Consider the following 21,144-nt stretch of genomic DNA (forward strand, 5'->3'; position numbering starts at 1 on the left):
GACATTAGGTAGAATGCCATTATAATATTTGCTGTGCTATCATTTCAGGTCAAAAGCATTGAAAGCAGTTTTCAGCCACGGGGCTCTGAGCTTGCCTTGCAGGATTGGCAGCTATGCCACACATTTATTTCTCCTCATAATCAAGGTCATGCATATTTCACTTTCTTAGCACATTTACACTTTAGTATTGGCTTACAAAGCTGCCAGAATCGAACATATGACAGTGTGTCATGTGCATCTTTTAGATGTTTGTTTTTCATATTTTTATGTTTGTGTGAATGGGCATCACAGTGAAATGGTATCAAATGGTGTCCAAGCTGTAGGATTAGACTGAAATGGTGATAAGGGAGCAGAGAACAGCTAATTAACTGTTGCTTTTGCCTCTGAACACAGTTTCATATGTCAGTAATCCGGTATGACCTCGGTCACAGGAGACCAAGGATTGTTGGCTCAGGCGCAGAACGCTCGCTTTTAAATAGAACGATGCAACAGATTTCACTTTGTCCATTAACAGATCATTTGACACTGTAATTAAAAACATCTTGCATTGATGAACTAATCAATTCCCTCTTTGTAATGTAAGCTTAGAGCAGTTTCTCTCACAGTAGAGAACAGAAGGTCTGCACAGCATTTAGATGCTCTTTAGGGGAAATTCACATGGACTCTGCAGCAAATTGACCCTGAAGCTGCATATAATGGATGATGCAAAATAAGAAGATGTGACTAAAAAGAAGAAAAGAAAGGCTGGGATTGTTTAATTAGTAAGCAACAACACTTGTTTTTATACTCTGCAATGATTCTGGATCAATCACAAACAAACAAAAGTAAAAAAACAAACTGACTTCTTTCCCTTTAGGTTTAATAAGAAATATCAAACTTATAAGCTAAGTAAGATACAGGTAAATGCTAATAGAAGAATATATTTTAAGAAATGCTCTATTTGCTTGACAACACTAAAATGTTAACAGTGAATCCTAAATAACAGCATGTGATTTGCAGAATTCTTAAGATGTTCCAATATTGTTTTAAAGGTGATAATTAATTTTCAAGGTGTTGAGTCAGGCAATCATTGTCAAACTACTCTCACATTTAAATCTGTAGTTTAGAAAAAAAAGGCCTGTATGTGGTGAACAAACTACAAAGCTGGAAAATTCAGTGCAGTCTGTGAACCTATGACAAATCTTGAAAGACCTTCTCTAAAAAATATAAAAGAGAAACAATGGACCTTACCAAGCTCCGCCCACAACCGACCCACGTGACCGCAAGTCTCACAAGCAAAGTCTCGCGGCGCGTTGTTTCTATGCAAACGTGACTCGATTAGTTCATCATTTCTTCCGGATTTTCACAATATATCAGCTACTACAATGGACAGAGGAACTAACAAGTTCATGTCATCATCTGGGAGGAGGTTACTGGTTTCTCAGTCACAAGCTGGTTGTAAACCCGAGGCCAGCAGGTGTCAGTCAGTTATGGTAGATCTGACATTTGGTTTGATGACGTCAAAATGATAAGCTACAGACTGATAGGAGGAACCAAAGAGCTCTGTAAAGGCAAATCTTATTAAGTTGGGATATAATTAACTTAATTTCACATAATTACCACGGTAGAAGCCATTTGTTTGTTAAAATTTTATTAAATATATTTGTTCTATTTGATGTTTGTTGTGAATGACGTATACTCACAAAGGAACGAGGTAATTAGTCCAACGTCTAGAAACTACAGCGGCTGTAATGCGCCACAGCAAAGGTAAACAAAGGTAAAATAACCCAAACAGGTGATCAACTCAAAACAACTCCTACCTTTTTACTCTCTCTCTCTCTTTGTAGTTTAAGCACACCTGTTACCGTGGCAACCGCCTGCGCCCCGCAAGACGAGCAAAGATTACGTTAAAAACATAACATTCAGTCCGTTACGATATCAAGTTTCCAGGCTTGATATTTATTTCTCGATTATTAATCAGCGCTTCCCTGAACACAGCGACGGTTGATTGACTAGCTGTACTTGGTGCTAACGTGGCTAACACGAGTAACAGTTTAGTCCAAAGCCTTTTCTGCTAAAATAAAATCTTTAGTGTATGTCAGATACAGTACACATTGCATATTGATCTGTTTAGCTAACGTAAGACTGTGTAGCAGACAGGCTTCAAGGTGTAGAAGTTGTATCAGTTCTGCCTTGATGCTGTACTTAGCTAACGGGAAGCTAAGTGTGTTTGTGAGACGGCCACGCACGTGACCACGTAGAATGGGCATCAGCCAATGAAAAGCGGCTCCTCTGGTAAGGTCCATAGAAAAAGAGGTGGAGAAAAAAATCTAACATGCATTTCATGTATTTGTCATAGAGTAACCCATGCAGTCAACTGAGTAATTTGCACACTTGTAGACAAAGAAACAACCAATGATTGCACATTTTTGCTTATCTGGCTGGATTATAACGTTTTGCTGCTGGGTCAACACAATTTCATAATTGTACTCTATAGTGAATGTTATGACTTTCATTCTCATATTTATTACTTGATTTTCATCGGAAAAATGACCAGATATTTGCATCTTCCCCTTCATGTGTTTTCCCAGTCACTCTGTCAACCACAGCAGGATTCTTCCAAAGCCTTAGATGGAGAGGCTGATTGTGGAATGTTCCATTTCTAATGCATTGCCCAGTGTCAGGTGTTTGTGTTTTTCACACAATTTTTAAGAAGAGCAGAAAAGCAAGGATATGCAAACAGAAAATTTGATTATATCATGGTTATGCAAATGGATATGGGTACTGGTAAATATTATGCATTTTTTAAAAATTATTTATAACTTATTATTGTGATTGAAAACCAATTAATACTAGAAGCCAGGAGAAGGAGCTTCCTCATGAGGATTGTGCAGTTTATACATCAAAAGGCACAAAATGCTTAAACTCCACAGCCAGGGGCCTAGGGCTTTTTCTACATTTTATTATAAGTTCAATATTATTACTCTGAAGACTTTGTGAGTTATTTTTCCACAGATTTTTGTTTTTGTATTTTTCTCACCGCAGTCATTATCTGCACTTCTACTTTCTGGGGGGGAAAAAAAAAATTGCACCGCCAACTAGAAACCTGAAGTTTTGAGTCTTTCCAACAATTGGCTAGAGCTTACAGAGTGATGTGCAAGTATTTAGTATCTTTGAGAGAAAAAAACATGTTCAGGTTTCATAGCTGAGAAGTGGAACCAACAAAAAGAAATAACAGCCCATCAAAATTCGATCTTCTCAAATTTGTTTACAACAGTTTTTTCAAAGCTTATCTAATTTTATGTGGAGAGTTGTGAAACCACTGGAGCCACAGTAAGAGAGACTGTGTAGGAGTACAAAACATTTTAAAAAAACACTGACTGTTTCCAGGAATCTGTGACTAACAAAGAAGACTCCAGCAATAAGATGCTGACTAGTGAGCAAGGTCACGCATGGACCTTTGGGAACTAAAAGCAGCTAACGGCTTCGCTCACACTGTCTAATTTCAGAGTAGACGTCCACCATCTGCAGAAGGGATTTGTATGCAGTGCTTTCTAAGATGAACAGAGCTGTCTGTGTTTCTGCAGTTTTAATGGTCTCATCGATAAGCCACAAACCCACAGGGTGCAAAACATTTCAGAGGAGGTTGATTAAAATAGAAATAAGTTTCCATTAACTAAGAAGTTCCAGAATTTTCAGAATTTATTGCTCGACAATTTTTCTTAGTAAATAAATAATTGAGTATCACCACTGCTGACATAAAGAATGTAAGCTGCATTTGGAAATAATGAATGTCATGATTCAGTGACATATCTACTCAACCAAGTTGTATTCTGAGAGGATATATGTATTTATTCTGTTGTGGTTTGCACAGCCAGGCTTCCTCCCTAAACGAAAACATCGGTATTCAGGGTGCAACCTAAGTAGTAACTTTTATTAGATTACTAAATTTTATTATTTTCCATGTCATTAACAAAGCTTCATATAATACTTTTACATCCAGTCAGTACAATGCAAGTTATATATTAGGTTTAAATCTAATTGAGGACAAATTTTTCCAGTCAGAACTCTGAAGTGATGAAGCACCATAACTGACTTCAAATGCAATAACGAAATGACATTTTCTTCCCCGTCTTTGTTTTTGTAAGTATGTAGTCTCATTTATGCTAAAATTAGCCTACATAAACCAGGACAAAGTGTAACTAGAAAATACAAACTCAACTCCCTGCTGTATAACCACAGGGAGGAGCACAAAAAATCTTTTAAGGGCTCCCTGAAAAGAAAGTAAAGCAGAGCTGTCATGAATTAAACTGGCTCTAGTTTAAGAAGGGATTTGTTTTTAGCTCGCTTCTGTTTCACTACCCATTCTCTCAGAATATGTAGCATCCTGCCAAGTCATTGCAGTCCACACTGAAGGCATCTACCACCATGGAAGAAAACTTCACAGTTTGTTAATGCAGTTCACTACATCCTTTTAGTTGAAATGGCGCTGTTGCAACTGAAAGGATTGCAAACCAACACAAAAACGTTTTTTATTTGTTTTTTTACTTATAATAAAAAAAAAAGTGTAGAAATGATCAGGTTATTATCTGTGAAATATTACCAATTGCAAACACCGATTCAAGCATAATTTAAATTTCCATTTAATTTTAGATTTCAGAAGGATAGTTGTTTTTCTGATAAAGAGAAACCTTTCAGGGACTGCTGTAGAAAAAAACATAAACCAAGTGTAAAATCAGATTGCACGCAATCTCTGACAGAGGATTTGACTTTGTTTACCAAGCTATGCTGTTCAGCTGTTCATTTATTGGATCCACTTGAAAAAGGACAACCTTCACCAAACGGAGAACAAGAAACTCTGAAAGCAGCGAATGTTTGTGACTGTAAGGAGAAACCAGTGACTGAGCTTTGCATGGAGTAAAACTTAAGTTCTAAATTGCTCCGAGAATTAGCTTGTCCAAACATGTCAGAGTACTCGCTTAGACATCCAATTACTGCCACTGCTCTCTAGGGGCTATTGGGTGGAACAACTTTTATTAACTACTCTCTCATGAAAGATGAATCCAAACACCCTGCAATTCCTCGCTAGATTGGTGAGGGGTCGAGGCTGACGTCTAATCCAATTTGAAGGGTTTGTTAATTTTCATGGCACTGGCCACAAAGCCTGAGTGGAACCCTCATTGGCAGCTGAGACCAAGAATTAGTTAGTGACAGCTTTAAAGAAAACAAGTAATAAAGCATGTCTCTGTGCATTCAGCTTAGCTGTCATATGTGTCGGTGAAAGCCTCTCTTTGTACCTTATTGTTTATGAAATATTCATTTGAACCACATCCTTCTCTCTGCTTTCTTCTTACTTCCAGACGATGATTACATCAGTTTAGTTCAGTGACCGTGAGCCCATGAGATGCTAAATTTGCTTTAGTTTTGATGCCTGCTTGCTCTTGCTGTTTATCCGTTTGCAGTTTAGTTCTCCTTTTGTTACACTCTAAGTGTTTCAACAACATTAAACAGCCTTGTTTTCGCTCATGCTGAGGATCCAAACCTCTCAAAAACCTTGCTTTTACCCCATTCCCATGCGTTGTGCTTTGCTTTTATTATTTATGAATGCATGCAAAACTACTTCTGCTGCAGCATTGCTCTAGTGTAAATAATGCATTTGGCCAGAACTTGCAGTTTTTCAAAAGATATTAGTGAACCTTTAAGCAGCGGACTGCAATATGGTCCTTGAACCTCATGAAATCTGGCCAAAGTCCAAAACAAGATGCCCTTTGGAGTCACCAGCACATACTCTGCTGTCCTAACGGGGGGCTAATAAGGTGCACTTCAGTTGCTTCAAGTTATCTTTTTGACCTCACATTTATCATAGTGCAGAACAGCGTTCAGCAACAGCAGGTGAAGGAATGGACGTGCATTCCTGAGAAGCTTAAAGCAACAGTTCTCTTCGCATGATTCAACCACATAATGTAAACACCAGGCAATCAAAAGACCACTTATCAATAATCCAGAGCTAATTGATCTATATGGAATTCAAAATAAATTTCCCCTGATTAGCATTTATTCAGGGTCACTAATTATGAATTTGTAAAAAATATTTTCTTCTTTCTTTAGGATTAACTATTGCACTATTTAAGACTTAGCACTGTGCTATTATGGTCCAGATGAAGTTTAGTGTGTAAGGAGATGACATCATGAAACAATTATCTCTCTAAGAGGAACAAAACTACCATTTTCAACTGATGCAGAAGGTAGGTCATAAAACTGTGCTTTTTCCAGGTCTAAGATGTAAAATTTTTCATAATTTACTATAAAATAATAGATTATCTGATTATCTATCACTGAAAGACAAACATATGTCTAAATTGAACTGGAGTTTTTCCAGACTACAGATTGATAAATGCAAAATGGAAAACTAATTTTTAAAACTGATGAAATAAGCCATTTATTTCATCACTGAAACATTTCATTTTCAGTGAAATGTTTACTATCCTGGCACTTTTATCTTGATGATGACATTTTTTAAACATGGATTTCTTTAAATATCACCTCCTCTTTTTACTTTACTAAAGCAGAATATTAAATCCCCCAACATCTCCCAGTTTTGTCTTTGATGCAGAACAAATGAATGTCACAAAAGGCCCTCAAAAAATCCTCATCAGCAAAATGGTCAGTAGTGTCTCTAAACATTTTAAATGTGAGAATCCATCTCATTATCAGCTATTTTTTATTTGAAAGGAAATAAAAGTCTTTTTGGGTTGTAATTTGAAATAAAGCCAACTCCACAGTGACATCTAACCGTAAAATGTGAAGTGTGGCTTTGGAAACTCACAAGCCTGTGCAGTCACTATATAATGACAGCTTTACAAAGAGGTTAAAGGGACTACAGGGAGCTCTGGGTACTCCATTGGGCTGTTTGCATGGTAAAATCTGATTTGATATGAATTAGAAATGCACAAGAAATGTTTCCCACTTGCTGCTTAAAACCAGTGAAGAGCGGCGTTAACTCCACATGCAGAAATTATGGGTCTGCTGCGTTTATTGCCATCATTACTCATTTTACTTTGGCTCCATTTCTCTGTAGTTTTTATCTGTTCAGTCAGTTGTTGGAGTTTAATTGTAAGAGCATGAGGACCCGAATGAATACTGTTTATTCGAGAGTGACTTACATTGCTTTTAAGCGGCGGAATAATTTTCTGCTTCAGCAGGCACATTGTTGGATAAAACGTGGAAATAAAGCTTGAAGATCCACTTAGCATGACTTTGATCTTATTACAGCTTATGGCTGGCTCGCACATTCATATTTATGTCAAAATACTTTTCATGCTCTTGAATATTCTTTAAAGTCCAGGGTAGACACAGCACATATCATTTTATGAGGGATTTAATATCCGACTGAGCTGTTGAGAAAAAAACAACATAAAAATAAGCAAAAGTTTCTGCAAAGCTGTCTTAGTGTTTAAATTGTATAAAAATTAAATAAAGAAAGTTGCCCAGAAATGCTCTGCATGTTCAATAAATATTTTTGAATACTTTAAGAGTCTAGCAATTAAACTGAATTGTTGAATTAAATGCAGTTTCTAAACAAATAATGTAACCATGTTGGTTGACAGACAATCAAGATTAAGATTAGTGAATACCAAATACTACTAAGGTTGTGGCAGTACATGTACACATGTTTATTAGAGTTTCACATATTATGGATTATAACTTTGCCATATATTAGTACCAAATAATATTTTGCAAGGAGAAATCCTAAGTGCAGAGGTAACCAAGAGGTAAGGGTCATTTCCACACTCCTCTATATGTAGCTGCAACTTTCTGTATAATTACAAAAATATCCTGATCCACTTCAAGATTTTTTTTTTCAATTATTCATGTAACGGAATATATAATTGTGTTCTATTCAAAACCTTAATATACAAATGATACAGTCTGAATGACAAAAATTGAAATACCACATGAGTGAAGCTTGTCTTGTAAAGGAATTCATGTTAATTTGCATTGTCAAGTTTTAGAGCCTTGTGGTTTAATGGCATTGGGTGAAAATACCTTAGTTTGACCGTATCATTGTTTTAATGCAATGATACGGTCTAACAAAAATGGTGCTTAAACAAAAAAAAAAAAAAAACAGAATAATCTGATTTAACTCAGTGGTTTTTAGACTCTGGACAATTTTTTTTTTTTTTTAAATTTGACTGCTAATGTCTCCTTAGTGCTACCAATTGTATTTTGGAACTCTGATTATGGAAAGATGGGAATAAATAATGGAAAAAGAAGTTTGAGACTCTCAGACTTTATTTCTAGGTCAATTTTATGTATTTATTTATTTATCTTCTCAAAATTTTAACTTCTGAGATTTATATTATCCAAATCCTTTCTGTAATTATGTGAAATGATTGGAAATAAGCCTGACATCAATGGCACACTTAACCTGGTTCAATAACAAAATAACTACAAATCTCTTTGAAAATCTTTAAATTTGCATGCAAAGATTTGTCATGCACATCATTAGCTTCATCAGCCAACCCAGCATGCATGATGTGTAAGGAGGCTGGAGCATATTGTGGAAACCTTAACGTGGAAAATATGCAAACTCCACAAAATTTTTTAAACCATTCTTTGAACCATTCTTTGTATGTTTTAAATTCAAGCTTCAGGGCCTTTTGTTCGATATGAGATGCTAATATAAGACTTGAAAATGCCGATGTCATGAACATCATGGCTGCTTACATGTTACGTGTTTAGTCCTTAATCATTTATAGCAGTAAAAAATGCCATGTTTTTTCTCTATTTCAGGCTATCATTGACTTATAACTATGAATAAAGCTGTAGAGTTAATAAAATGTTAAATTGTTATTTTGTCCTAATGGTGACACAATACGATATACAGTGAAGAAAATGTAGCTTTTTGCATATAATTTAATGCCAGAATGTATGTAAACACACTTGCAGTTCAAATATGCAATGCTTTGCTCTTCCATTTCCCTGTGCCTGTGCAGTCCGATGATGCAGTAGGACGTCTACCACATCCCTGCCACACCAGATATTTTTCTTCTTTTTTGGTGGGCACAGAACTTGGTGTGAGGAAACAGGGTGACTCAGGAGTGAGTGGACCTCAGCAGCTGAGAAGATGGAGTGATAGGGTCAGACAGAGAGACTAGCCGTTTGTGTCAAAGCTCCACTAAGAAGACCTCATCCTCTGCACCAGAGGGGATATTTTTCGAACAGGTCTGAGCCTAATGTTGGCTTCTGGAACAAAGCACTTAGTCTAATATGGTTTGCCACCTCTAAAATAACACTATAAATTGTTTATTACGCAATAAGTCAAATGAATTGAGAAAAGTCTCCTGCCTTTCAGTCGCACTATCTTTCAAACATAAACACATATACATGGCCGACAGTTTCAGGTCTTCCAACAGTTCAGCTGTCATTCTGAGAACATTACATCTTAATAATCTATTGATATTTTTGATTAAATGTATTAATGGAAGGCAAATAATCAGATTTATGTAAAGTCACTGTCTGTCAGTGACTTCATACATAATATAAATTTTGTATACAAATATACAAAATATATTTTTTGTATGTTTACACTATTCATTCCGATTCATTCTGAATGTGCTGTTCTCGTTTTTCAACCATGAAAAGTGCTGTTTCATATTTTACAAAGAAATAAACCATTTATGTTTATACCAAAGAGGTAAAGTAAAGAAGGCAGAGGATCATGTGAAAGTTTAAATGCAAGGCTTCCTGTTTTTCAGTTTATGTATGCCTGCACCCACACGCATAAATGAAATGATAAAAAAAAAACTCATGTCGTCAATTTCAGCGGAGGCTTGTTGTCAACAGGTCACTGTCACGCACACATGCTAAAAATAACTTACAGTTTTTAATATACATCGTTTATGCTTTCTGTGTGTGTCAAAGACTTTCAAGTATACCTTGCCTTGTGTTTGCATGTTGATTATATTGATTTAGTAAATCAAGCCAGTATGAAATAAATGACATTTTTGAATTGTATTTTTTTCGACTAATGATTATATTTAAATAATTTGGGAATCCTGTCTTGGCAGATGTATGTAGAGTAAGAGTAAAAGTATCACTACTTCAACACATTTTTACTCAAGTAAAAGTAAGAAGTAGCCATTAAAGAAATTACTCTAGTAAGAGTAAAAAAAAAAATACCTGGTGACTAATCAGATTATCTGATTTAATTTTCAAAAACAATGTTATCAGAAAGACCGAAAATTATAATTATGTGGAATGTTTGGTATTTCAAAAAGTCAAAAGAAAAAAAATGAATACAAATGAATAACATTATAACATAACAAATTAAGGTAAAAGAGGCACTTTTCACAAATGATTCTTTAAAACCCTACAAATTATAGACTACCTTGTTTTGCCCCTTCAATGATTTTGATAGTTTTTTATTATTATTATTATTTGAATGCTTTTATACCCAAAATATATTTTTGTGTGTTTCAGTCTTGTAAGGCAACTTTCAGAGGAAAGTCTTATTCAAAAGTACATACAGTATGTATAGTCAGAAATCAAGCCTGAGTCAGATATAGAAAACAGACCCACACATTTCTATATTTAGGACTCTTCTGCAGTAGGTTCTGTCTGGACAAGTTTCACTTCCATAGCTTCTGTGTGGGAAAGAAAACTCCCATCAAACTACAGTCAAATACTCTGAAGGCTGTAAGAAAAAAAATGGTAAAGAAAAACATGTTTTTCTATTTTAGCTCCTTTTGGTTAGTGAAATAAAATTATAGAAAATATACATGTAAAAGTCACCCATTAGCAGTGTCTCTCACAAACTGTGAACTTATCATTTGCAACTGATCACACAAACTGCACATGCATTCAATCTCTGTGCTGCCTACTAATGAACATAATGAATAATTATCCCCACCTGGTCCATTTTTTCCTAAGTGAAAAACTACACATAGACTAACGAGATTCAATTGAAACAAGGATGTTGACAGAGATTTTTTTTTCTGTAAATGAAATCAATAATCAATGTTGTAATTATTGTTTTAAATGTGCAGTCTTTGAAAATGTAAAGAATAAAAATGAAAGAAAGAGACAAGTAAATTAAAGAGCGATTTTGTTCTATTTAGGTATGAAAAATCATCGCAGTCAGTCTTGCCAACTGAGCCATGTGCCGCAGTGCTAATCATGCATTTAATTGTATGCTTGCTCTGTTCTTTGTCTGAGAACGTATAATTTTGTCAGGTAATCAGTCGTTGAGTTAAAGCTGTCATTGACATGCTGTGTAATGCTCATCTGTTGCTTGCCATTGGATTTTCTATCAGGACTCCGTTGTATAATGCCTAAATCTTCTTTTTTTCTTTCAAGCTATCTATAGGGTGGCTCGAGATTTGTGGGAACAAAACATGCTTGGAGCAAAATCCATCACTTTATGGAAATAGCCATTGCTTCAATCCATTCATAGAGGGATTTAAGTAGCATATCCCACCCCGCCACCCCCCTTATCCTGTCGTTACAAACCTTTTGTTAGCCAGCCATTCCTGCAGCCCTTTGGATCATCAGTGTCTGTTTTCTACTTTTCAGCTCATCCTTATTTTGAGGATAAACGTAGAAAAATAAATAAATAAAAAGCAAAACAGAACTGCACATTTGCAATGTACATGACAACATGGCAGAAGAATATTTATAACCAGCACCAAGTCAACTGTAAGCCCCAGTTATAGCCATTCATTATACAAGCATATTAGAAGAAGTAGCAGATTCTTTTTTTAACTTTTCTACATGACATGACAAGAATGAAGTCATTCATACGTATGTAAATTTACATCATTGTTAGTTTAAGTTTCAGAAGTACTGTATATTTAGCACCACTGAACCTGGTGTAGCATGATTTCTAATAATGTTGGTAGGCGGTGTGGGCTTAATTTTGTTCATTTTTTTGTGGTATTGACTGAGAGAAAGGAACATATGTTTTGGTTAAAAAAAAATTAAAAAATCAATCGCAGTATATAGTCAGATTTTTACAAAAATAAACAAAATAACATATCCAAAATGGGTATATAAAATTTTAGTGGTTTTGGCATTAACATTTTTAAATTGTCGTCTTCCTTCAGCTGCTTCTCTCAGGGGTTTCAACAGCAGATCATTTTCCTCCATCTTACCCTAAACTTTATCTTTTCAAATGTTACAACCATTTCTGTTCTCCTTCACTATATCCATCAGTCTTTTCTGGTGTCTTTCTCTTTTCCTCCTGTCTGGCAATGCCATCTCTAACATTATTTTTCCAGTGTATTCCAGATGTTTTTTCTCAGATGTGGAAAAGATCTGAGAAGAGATCAGATCTTTTCTGATATTTTCAGAAAAGATCAGAAAACTATGAGACATGTCCTTTGGGCATGTCCAAACTATCTCAACCCTGCTTTTCTAATTTGTATAGTTTAAGCTACTCAGCTTAACTGTTCCTCTTATTTTCTCATTTTTAGTCTCCATATCATGCACACAACAGGTCTTACTAAAGAGAGAACTAAAATACTCAGTCTGCACACATGCTGAACTAATTTGCTATATATTCTGTCCTTGTAAAAACAGTTTTTTGTGATTAAGCCTGCGGGATGACCACTGGTATGCAATGATAAGAGGTAAAGAAAATTTAAAACAACAGCTGTTTTGTTTTGCCCCGCAGCAACAGAAACCATCTCGAGCTCCTCCACCCTGTGCCATGTATCATCCATAAACACACTTATTTGTCCCACTGGTCCCATTGACTCACTCCTGCAGCCAACCAAAAGATACTTGAAAGAGGAGTTTGCTGTGTGAAATTTTGTGTGTTATTGTTTTATTTGTGTGTCCATTATGCCCATCCATTAGCCTGTAGTGACAAAAAGTGCTTTATCTCACAGTGAGCAGAGTTGAGAGTCACTAACAACAGAAAGAGCAGAGGATCAAAGGATGCAGCCAGAACTATTTTACTGAGGTTGCTATGCAACACAATTTTTTTTTTTATATTCTCATGCAAGATATCCATTCACTGTCAGACGGTCATAAAGACTATCGAGTTTTAAATAATAATTTAGTAGTGTCAATGACTCTCTTACAAGATAAAGATAAATTATTGAGGGTGTTAATACTTTGTTGGGTATATTCAACGAGTTTTATGGTTTGACTGGTTGGAGGGCCAAAAAAATACTTCAGGTGTTGGGGGGGGAAAAAAATCTTGATTTCTTAATGAGAAATCTCTTTATTTTACTGACCTTTCCTAGGACATTTGCTGCAGTTTTTTTTCTTTACACAGTATTCAACATGAAACAAATCATGATGATTTTTCTTGATAGTAGCACACAAAAAAATAAAAGAGGGGGTAGTCATAGTCATTAAATTAGAATCTTATTGAAATGCTTTTTTGTTTCTGTTACTCATGAAGTGAAAGACGTCATGTAGATTAATTATATGGAGACTTAAGTTTTTAATTTCTTTATTTCTATTCATTATAGAATGAATGATAATGATTTTCCACTTAAAATTAATGATAACATGACGTTTAAGATTAGATATTACACCAGACCATTAAAAAAGTATTTTAATAGAGAAATGTGCATTTAATTATAAAGTATGTTTAATACCTGCTTTGAGTTTATTTTCGGAAGCTTATTTTATTCTGACACTCAAGCCTCATATTCTATTTTCTACCAGATGTTTAATTTGATAAGCTCTAACTGTGCTGTAAATTAGCCAAACCACAAAGGTAATTAATGAGAAGTCTCATAAGGTTTAACAGGAAGTGATACAGAGTGGACCTTAACATGAGGTGGTTGATCGCCACACTAAATGTGTACATAAAAATCAGCTCGAAGCCAACCTCAGAATAGGTTTAACTTGTTCAGGGCGTGTTGTGATGAGCCACCTGGTCTCAGTGTCGTATCAGTCAGGTGTAATAATTTTCCTGTTAACCTGCTCCAATAAGCCACCTGAACACCATCAGACACCAGACTGGAGCTGCACTGTTGGAAGAGGGAACATGTTTAAATTTGGAATGCAGCCTGGCATCCTGAGACCCAGAACAAAAAAAAAAATCTGCAATCACTCACTTACTGCTAAACGCTTTATTTTCAAACGAGCACAGCAGCGTGCTCTCAAATTCCAATTATTTCTGGAGTTCGGCTGTCAGAGAAGATTTATTAGTTTTCTCTTGTTTCTTGTTTTCTCCAAGTGAAAATAAGTCAAAGTACAACTGAGAAAACTGCTGAAATATTTATTGCCTGCCTCATATTTCTTTGTATTTTTAAGATAAACCAACATGGAAGAAATGATTGAGATTAAGGTGGAACGGTAAAGTTGGTCTACAGTGGAGGACTCCATTAGGAGTAGAATGTTATGAACAATGCTTCAGTAAAATGAAGAATCTTTCTAGTGGGTAATGTCATTATGTACTGCAGGTATACGCAAAGTGGACCCGGTCCTTTTCTGTTGCTGGTCAAGCAACCTGGAATATGAGTTGCATGTCATCTCTGACCTAGATTTGTTCAAAGCCAAACTTAAGACTGATTTCTTTAAAAAGGCCTTTGATGTTTGACGTTTAGCATTTTTATGTTTTCTTCACTTTCTTTTAGCGTGGTTGTACTTATTTAAAGCTTTTTACTTAGCTCTATTCCGGTTTTATTGTGTTTTGCATTTGTTTTTACTTTGTAGAGCATATTGGGGAATGTGAGGTGTTACTGGAAGATGCTCCATAAATACAGTTTGATTTGATTGCTTAATCTAGTATGTTGTTGGAGAATGATTAGTGTTTTTTTACTAACCTACACTAATTAGATTTCAAACTGATCAAGCCCTGTTGCAGATATAGTTTGTTATCATAGACTACCTAGTACAAACTTGCTGGCTTTGCAAATAAATGTCTTAGAAAACTGCATTAATTTATTGAATTTTGGATGGTCATAAATCATCATGCAGTTCAACACAAAATCATATAAATGAATCATATGCTATGCTTATATTCTCTTATCAATGCTATTATTATTAAAGGAAATTTGTGTGCCTGATAAGCATCATGAATATGCAGTTCATTTGGTTAGTAAATGGTGTTATATAATTGAAAAATAAAATAAAACAAAATGGCTGCCACAGCATGAATCATAAATCAGGTGTGGACCTGTTTTTTTTGTCTCAAAGTATTTATGGATGCTATGAAGTTAACATAAACATGGTGCACATCATGTTAACTCTTCAGAGAGACGTCTGAGCGGAAAGCATTGGAGCTGTATTTTTTTTTTTTAACAAGAAAGTGGGACATGAAAAGCTGTGCTTGTCCCCCCCATCGGTGGAAAACTGTAATGAATTTTGGAAGAACAACAAGACAGACGTTTCTCTCCCACCAAGTCAGAGCTATAAGTGAAATTAGTCACATTAGTTTCTGAACTGTAACTCTGATTGTATAGCTGGGTTTAATCATAAATGGCATTCCTACTGAGAAAGTTATTACTTACATATTATAAATGGGTTTTTTTTTATTTCATTGTTTTCTCTTTTTTTTTTTTTCTTGCTGAGTCAGTAAATAGAGTGGACTAACAGTCAGAACATTTTGTCTTTTGTACTTAGCTTTTGAAAACAATGAAACAGGAATAGACAGTTGCAGTTAAGATTACCCCTAACAGGTTTAGGGGTCATCTAATTTACATTTCTTGTGAGTAAATCTCAAAGACTTGGAACTTGTCATCAAAGAAAAAAACTCAAAATACTAGTGGAGGCATAAAATAAGCTGAATTATTTTTTTGTTGTTGTTGATTATTGAGCAGGGTATCAATAATGTTCATCATGCAAATGAAAACAAATAGTAATCTTACATTGCTTTGGTATCTGTTTATAGTATTCTCATTTTCACTTATGACAGTGTTAGAGGAGGAGGTAGTATAATTTTACTGTATATCTTAAAAAGTAATAAATGTAAACTGTTAAAGGAGAAATAAAATTTTAAGGCTTTGGCATGAAGATGCACTCCTTCCAGGTTATTACTTTTTAACACTGTGGTAGCTCAGTGCCTTATTGTTTACCTACACTGTTTCTGAAGTTATTTGCTTGCAGTTCTCATCAGGTTTTCTTTTGAACATTTTATTTGGCCTTCTGATATTACTAACGTAGTCTGATAACATACTATTTTTTTTAAAAGATGTTATGGAGTGTTGACAATTCAAGACACTATACAAACAGTTTTCTCTTCAGCTAGAATTCACAGCAATTTTAAAACCTCACAACATTTATATAATAGTACATGTGTTTTTAGAGCATTTCAATATAAACACCTCACATTCTTAGGTAAAAGCATTGCATGTCCACTTCAACCATGATCAGTCTCACATGTCCCCTGATTTAAAGTGTCACCTTCTCCCATCAGGCAAACATTTTCCCTTCATTTAACAGACAAACCTCCTATCCTGTTACGTTTCATCAATTTTGCCGATGTTATACACTGGCAAATGAGTAAGGAGTGGACCCACTCATGGCTGCCTATGTCGACCTTTGTTTGTCAACCCTAAATGAACTTTTTGTAGACTAGTGCAAAAGAATTTTAGGTCCTTCTGAAATGTTATCATGACTAAAAATGTCCTGCTCTGGGCGCCTGCTGTGAGGTGTACTTCAGACTTTAAGAACCACTGTGATGATCAGACTTGAATTAAATTAAAGCTGAGTGCACACCCCAAGGTTTATTCTTAAATTTTATTCATGCCCAGTTGGACATAATCAACACCAGTCTCCACTAGTTGGGGACAATAGACCTGGTTAGGTGGTGACTAAACCTTAGTGTGAAAGAGCACAAAGATGTGAATCAGAAAGTGTGTGAGGGGAACTTCACAATATATGTTACATGAGCTCTTGGTTTGTCAGAAATAGGTTACTGATTTCTAAATTATGTGGAAGCTAGTGATGTGGAAGCTAAGGGTCAAAAGCGCATGCATCCTTTGATAACAACTTTAAGATCACAGCGCCATAGAGTGGCCTGGCATGACAACTACAACAGATTCATTGCTTCTCATATAAATGTGAAACTTTTCCCCAAGTCAGCATCTGAAAACCCTAGCATTTTCCAGACAGCAGTCTCCTGTAAATATAGCCTTATAGACTTTTGTTTGGATTTTGCTCCATTTAAGCTAAAGTAAGGAACTTCCCTCTGTAGAAATTCAGTTTCATCTCCTAATCATCCCCGCCTCTTTTCATTGACATTTCTTGTGTGTAAAATACAGACACCCAGCAATATTTCTATTCAGACAGACAGTGATAACTATAGAAACTATAAACACGCTATAATTTATAACACCAACTGAGATGTGCAGACATGAAGCAAATGCATTCTGTTTGCACTCTTCTCCCCCCCACACTTTCTTTTATCAAGCTTTGTGAGAGCTGAGTATCGCTGTTTGTGTGGTCTTGCCTATTGTGCTCAGTTCAGTAATCTTCCTGTTCCTTTAGATGAATGTTGTCCAGTAATACTCTTCATCCCAACTGATGGGCCCATGGAGAGCCAGACACTCAGCAGCTCATCTTACTGCCAGCAGTGTTCAGCTCCTCTCTCCTGAGAAAGCAGATGCAAATCACACATTTGCTTTGAACTGGGATCCAGTACAGTCGCTAAAATTAGTAAAATGCTTGGTTTGATGCTAAAAGATGAACTATTGCTTATCTGGCAGAGGCACACAAGAAGGAGTTCTTTTGCTGTGACTTTCTTTGTACTGACAGCCAGTGCTGGTGAGATCTTAACAGGATGCTCTAATTCTGTATGGGCTCAGACAGCTGACGCAATCGAGACGTGTGAGCACACAGGCTGAATGAAAACAAAACCTGAGCAAACTCAGAGTGTGTCACATCATCACAGATTGCCCAGGTTTTTATTTAGGCATACGTTGTCTGGTGATAATCCAAATTCAGACCAAAACATATTGAAAGAGTGATGCTTGTTAATATGATCTCTACTTTTAGATATTTTTTCCCCATGATGGTAAAAAAAGTATTCTTTTTTTTAAATAGAGAAAATCTTAAACGATTTTATGACTTTGTGGTTCTTAGCTTAAGCAAATTCAAATAAATATTTTCACTAGTGCCGTTTACTTTCTTGAGGTTGCATAGGTGAAGTTGAGGCTGTTACATGCAGTCTTTTTGGATCCTTGATAAATAATCTATATCTCTCCCCTCACTTTGCATTTAAAAATTAATAAGTTATGATCATCAAAATAGATTGCTTTATACTTAGTTGTTTCAGCACCTCTGTTCTGTTTCTGAGCCTGCTGCAGGCAGGGAGTGAGTGAAGGTGGTTTACAGACACAGAAAATGTAACTTCCAAGTCATGGTAGCAGTGTTCCAGATTGCTATGCATCATCAAAAATCATCATTACTATCCCAGAATGATAATGATTAACAAATCTATAATTTCCCATTCAACCTGTGCCATGGTAATGGACTCAGCTTCTCCCAAGTGTCTAGATTCTGCCTTATCTATGCAGAACATGATGGAAGAATAGAATATCACTTTGGGCTCCTTTCACTGCAAGAGGACATCTTTCATCTGAGTTGCCATTATCTCCATAATTGATATGAAACCTAAATATTTATTTATAGTAAATATTTATTATTTTTATTTTGTAAATCAATGAAGGTTAAGTTTTAAGATAACAAAACCATGAGAATGCTTAGTCAAATTCACCCTGTCACAGATTTAATGTTTAGTCAAGATTATTTATAAATAACATTTCAGCAACAAGGCAGTTCAAAGTGTTAATAATATTGTAACCAGTTATGAAGCAGCAATAAACATTACATTTTGTCAAAATAGTCAAGCAAATATCTTGATCAATGTTCCAGTCATTATGAGTCAAAGGTAAATCTAAACAGGCAGGTTTTCAGCTTTGATTTAAAAGAAGTCAGTGTTTGGGCTGTTTTGCAGTTTTCTGGAAGTTTTTCCCAGATTAATAGTGAAAACTGAATGCTGATTCTCCATGTTTGATTCTGATTCTGGAGATGCTTAGCAGTCTACTCTAGAGAAGACTTGAGTTGTCTGGAAGATTGACACAATGACAACAGATCTTAATGTATTTTGGTGCTCATTCAGTGATTTGTAAAAATATTTTAAAGTCTATTCTCTGAGCCAAAGGGAGTGCAAGATCTTTTAGTGGATGAATACCAATTGGGTTGCATTACCCAACTGCATCCAAATTCATCTGCAAAATAAATATACAGACTTTGTGTTGTTTTAGATGTGTTCTGGAGCTGACTCTGTTTGCCTTCCTGACTGTTGTAGACATCATAAACAATCAATATTTTGTATGTAGTTTAAAACTTGACAATTTAAAATAATTTCCTAAAATCTTTTTTTAAGTCTTCTGATGTGGTTACTTCACTCCAGTGAATTGTGTCAACCAGCAGGATGTTATTATTGGTTATTTCTTCCAACTATGGGTTTGTGGTTTCCCAAATTACATAAGAGCCAACAGGTTCAAGAACCACAATCAGTAGATGTTGAACTTGATATAAAATATTCAGAAAGTAATATTTATTCTTATTAGATCTTATGTGAGATTTGGGCTTTTTATGAATATTTATGTCTTTATCAAAATGCTCAACTAAGTAACACATTTTATACACGATGGTTTAAGCACAGGGGGAAAAAATAGTTTGCTTACGGGTAAGAAATAGAAATAGATTAGGCCGAAATGGCAGTACGTGGGTGTGAACTGTGGGTAAAACTAAGAGAGGCAGCAAATTGACTCAGAGCTTTTTTTTACCTTCTGTTTCTCAAACTATATTTTATCCATGTCTATGGATGTGAAAACGGGCTTTTAATCAACTTTTAAAATGAGGATGATAAATAATGACAATGATTATAAAATAATAGCCACAAATTGGAAAACCATTCTCTTTTAATTTACTTAATATACTTGACTATTCCATCAAGAAACTAACCTGAAACTCCAATGCACAACTTAAAGCCGTTCTGAAGTTCTTATATACATTTTTCTTGTCACTCTGGCACAGGCTGATTTTTGTTAACCTGGCCAACAGCCAATGTTCCAGATCCACTTTAGCTACTTAAGACATATTTTTTTGCCAACTCAGATCTGACCTTTCCATCTTTGAGGCTTATGAATTGGTTGTACTTTGCACTGACCCTCTTTCCTCCTGGATTTGTGCTTTAGTCTCCTCTTTTTATGGTTGACTTTATGTGGAAGGATTCTGTTTTTTACCATCAATGTGGCGATGCATTCCTACAGTCTTGTTTTCTTTCACTATCTTGGCCTTTTTCAATGCTCTTAAGCTGATATGTTTTCCTTTTTGTTGTTTGTCCTGTGATGGACTGTCACAGGGCGTGCCCTGCTTTTTGTCCACTGGAGATGAACTCCAGCCCATCTAAATGGCTGAGCGTACACAAAGAGAAGTGATTCCACATTATTTTTCTTCGCAGGAGTTGTAGTTGTAGAGGGAAAATCTGAGCACTGGGTGTCCCAACAGATCCTCTCTGCAGAAGAATATTTTAATGTTACTGATCTATCAAATGGCTGAAATTCTTTTAATTCCATTATTTCTTATTTGTTTCAGAATGCAGGGGAGGGATCTACAGAGCATGTGCAGAAGGGTGCTGCTCCTGACCATCTGTATGGTGTCTCTCTTGGGACAACTGACCAGCACATCATCACACCGAAGCCACATAGGTAAACTGCATGAACTGCCATTATAATGTACTTCTTTTCAGGAAGCAGACACGTGGTTTTATTAAGATTTTTTTCTTTTTAAATAAAAAAGCTATTTGGTGTAAGATTTCCAGGATATGACTGAAGGCATAACAATGTAATTTATTTTATTAAAAACAGAAAACAACAATTATTCTTTCTCATGCTATGATAATCCATTATGTTGTTTGAATATGATACGTATACAATAAGTAAAACATTGAATCCATGCACATTACATTTTTTATTAGTTTTCAAGTAAGCTTGATTACTGCACAGAATATTATCCCTTTTTGCTGTTTTTCTCTCAGTAGCAACATTGGGATATAACAATGTGATATTAGCTGGTATAATAGCCTGGTTGTTTACTTAGATTAACAGTTAGTTTTAAAATATGAGTGAGTTTACCAGTTTACCACATCGTGACTACATATTTTGCAAAAGAATCTGCATTACTCTATGCTCC

The 21,144-nt window shown here is 35.4% G+C and overlaps 1 protein-coding gene across 3 annotated transcripts in view; it reads left to right on the forward strand.

Annotated features, from left to right (window-relative positions):
• tafa3a (TAFA chemokine like family member 3a) overlaps positions 1-21,144 on the forward strand; it is a 95,284-nt gene that overhangs the window by 39,976 nt on the left and 34,164 nt on the right. For all 3 annotated transcript variants that reach the window (XM_032550442.1, XM_032550444.1, XM_032550443.1), the window contains one exon: positions 20,548-20,660. In XM_032550442.1, coding sequence (XP_032406333.1) covers positions 20,548-20,660 — 113 coding nt within the window. The remainder of the gene's footprint in view (positions 1-20,547; positions 20,661-21,144) is intronic.

The sequence above is a fragment of the Xiphophorus hellerii genome, chromosome 20 (assembly GCF_003331165.1).
Source record: "Xiphophorus hellerii strain 12219 chromosome 20, Xiphophorus_hellerii-4.1, whole genome shotgun sequence".
NCBI lineage: Eukaryota > Metazoa > Chordata > Actinopteri > Cyprinodontiformes > Poeciliidae > Xiphophorus > Xiphophorus hellerii.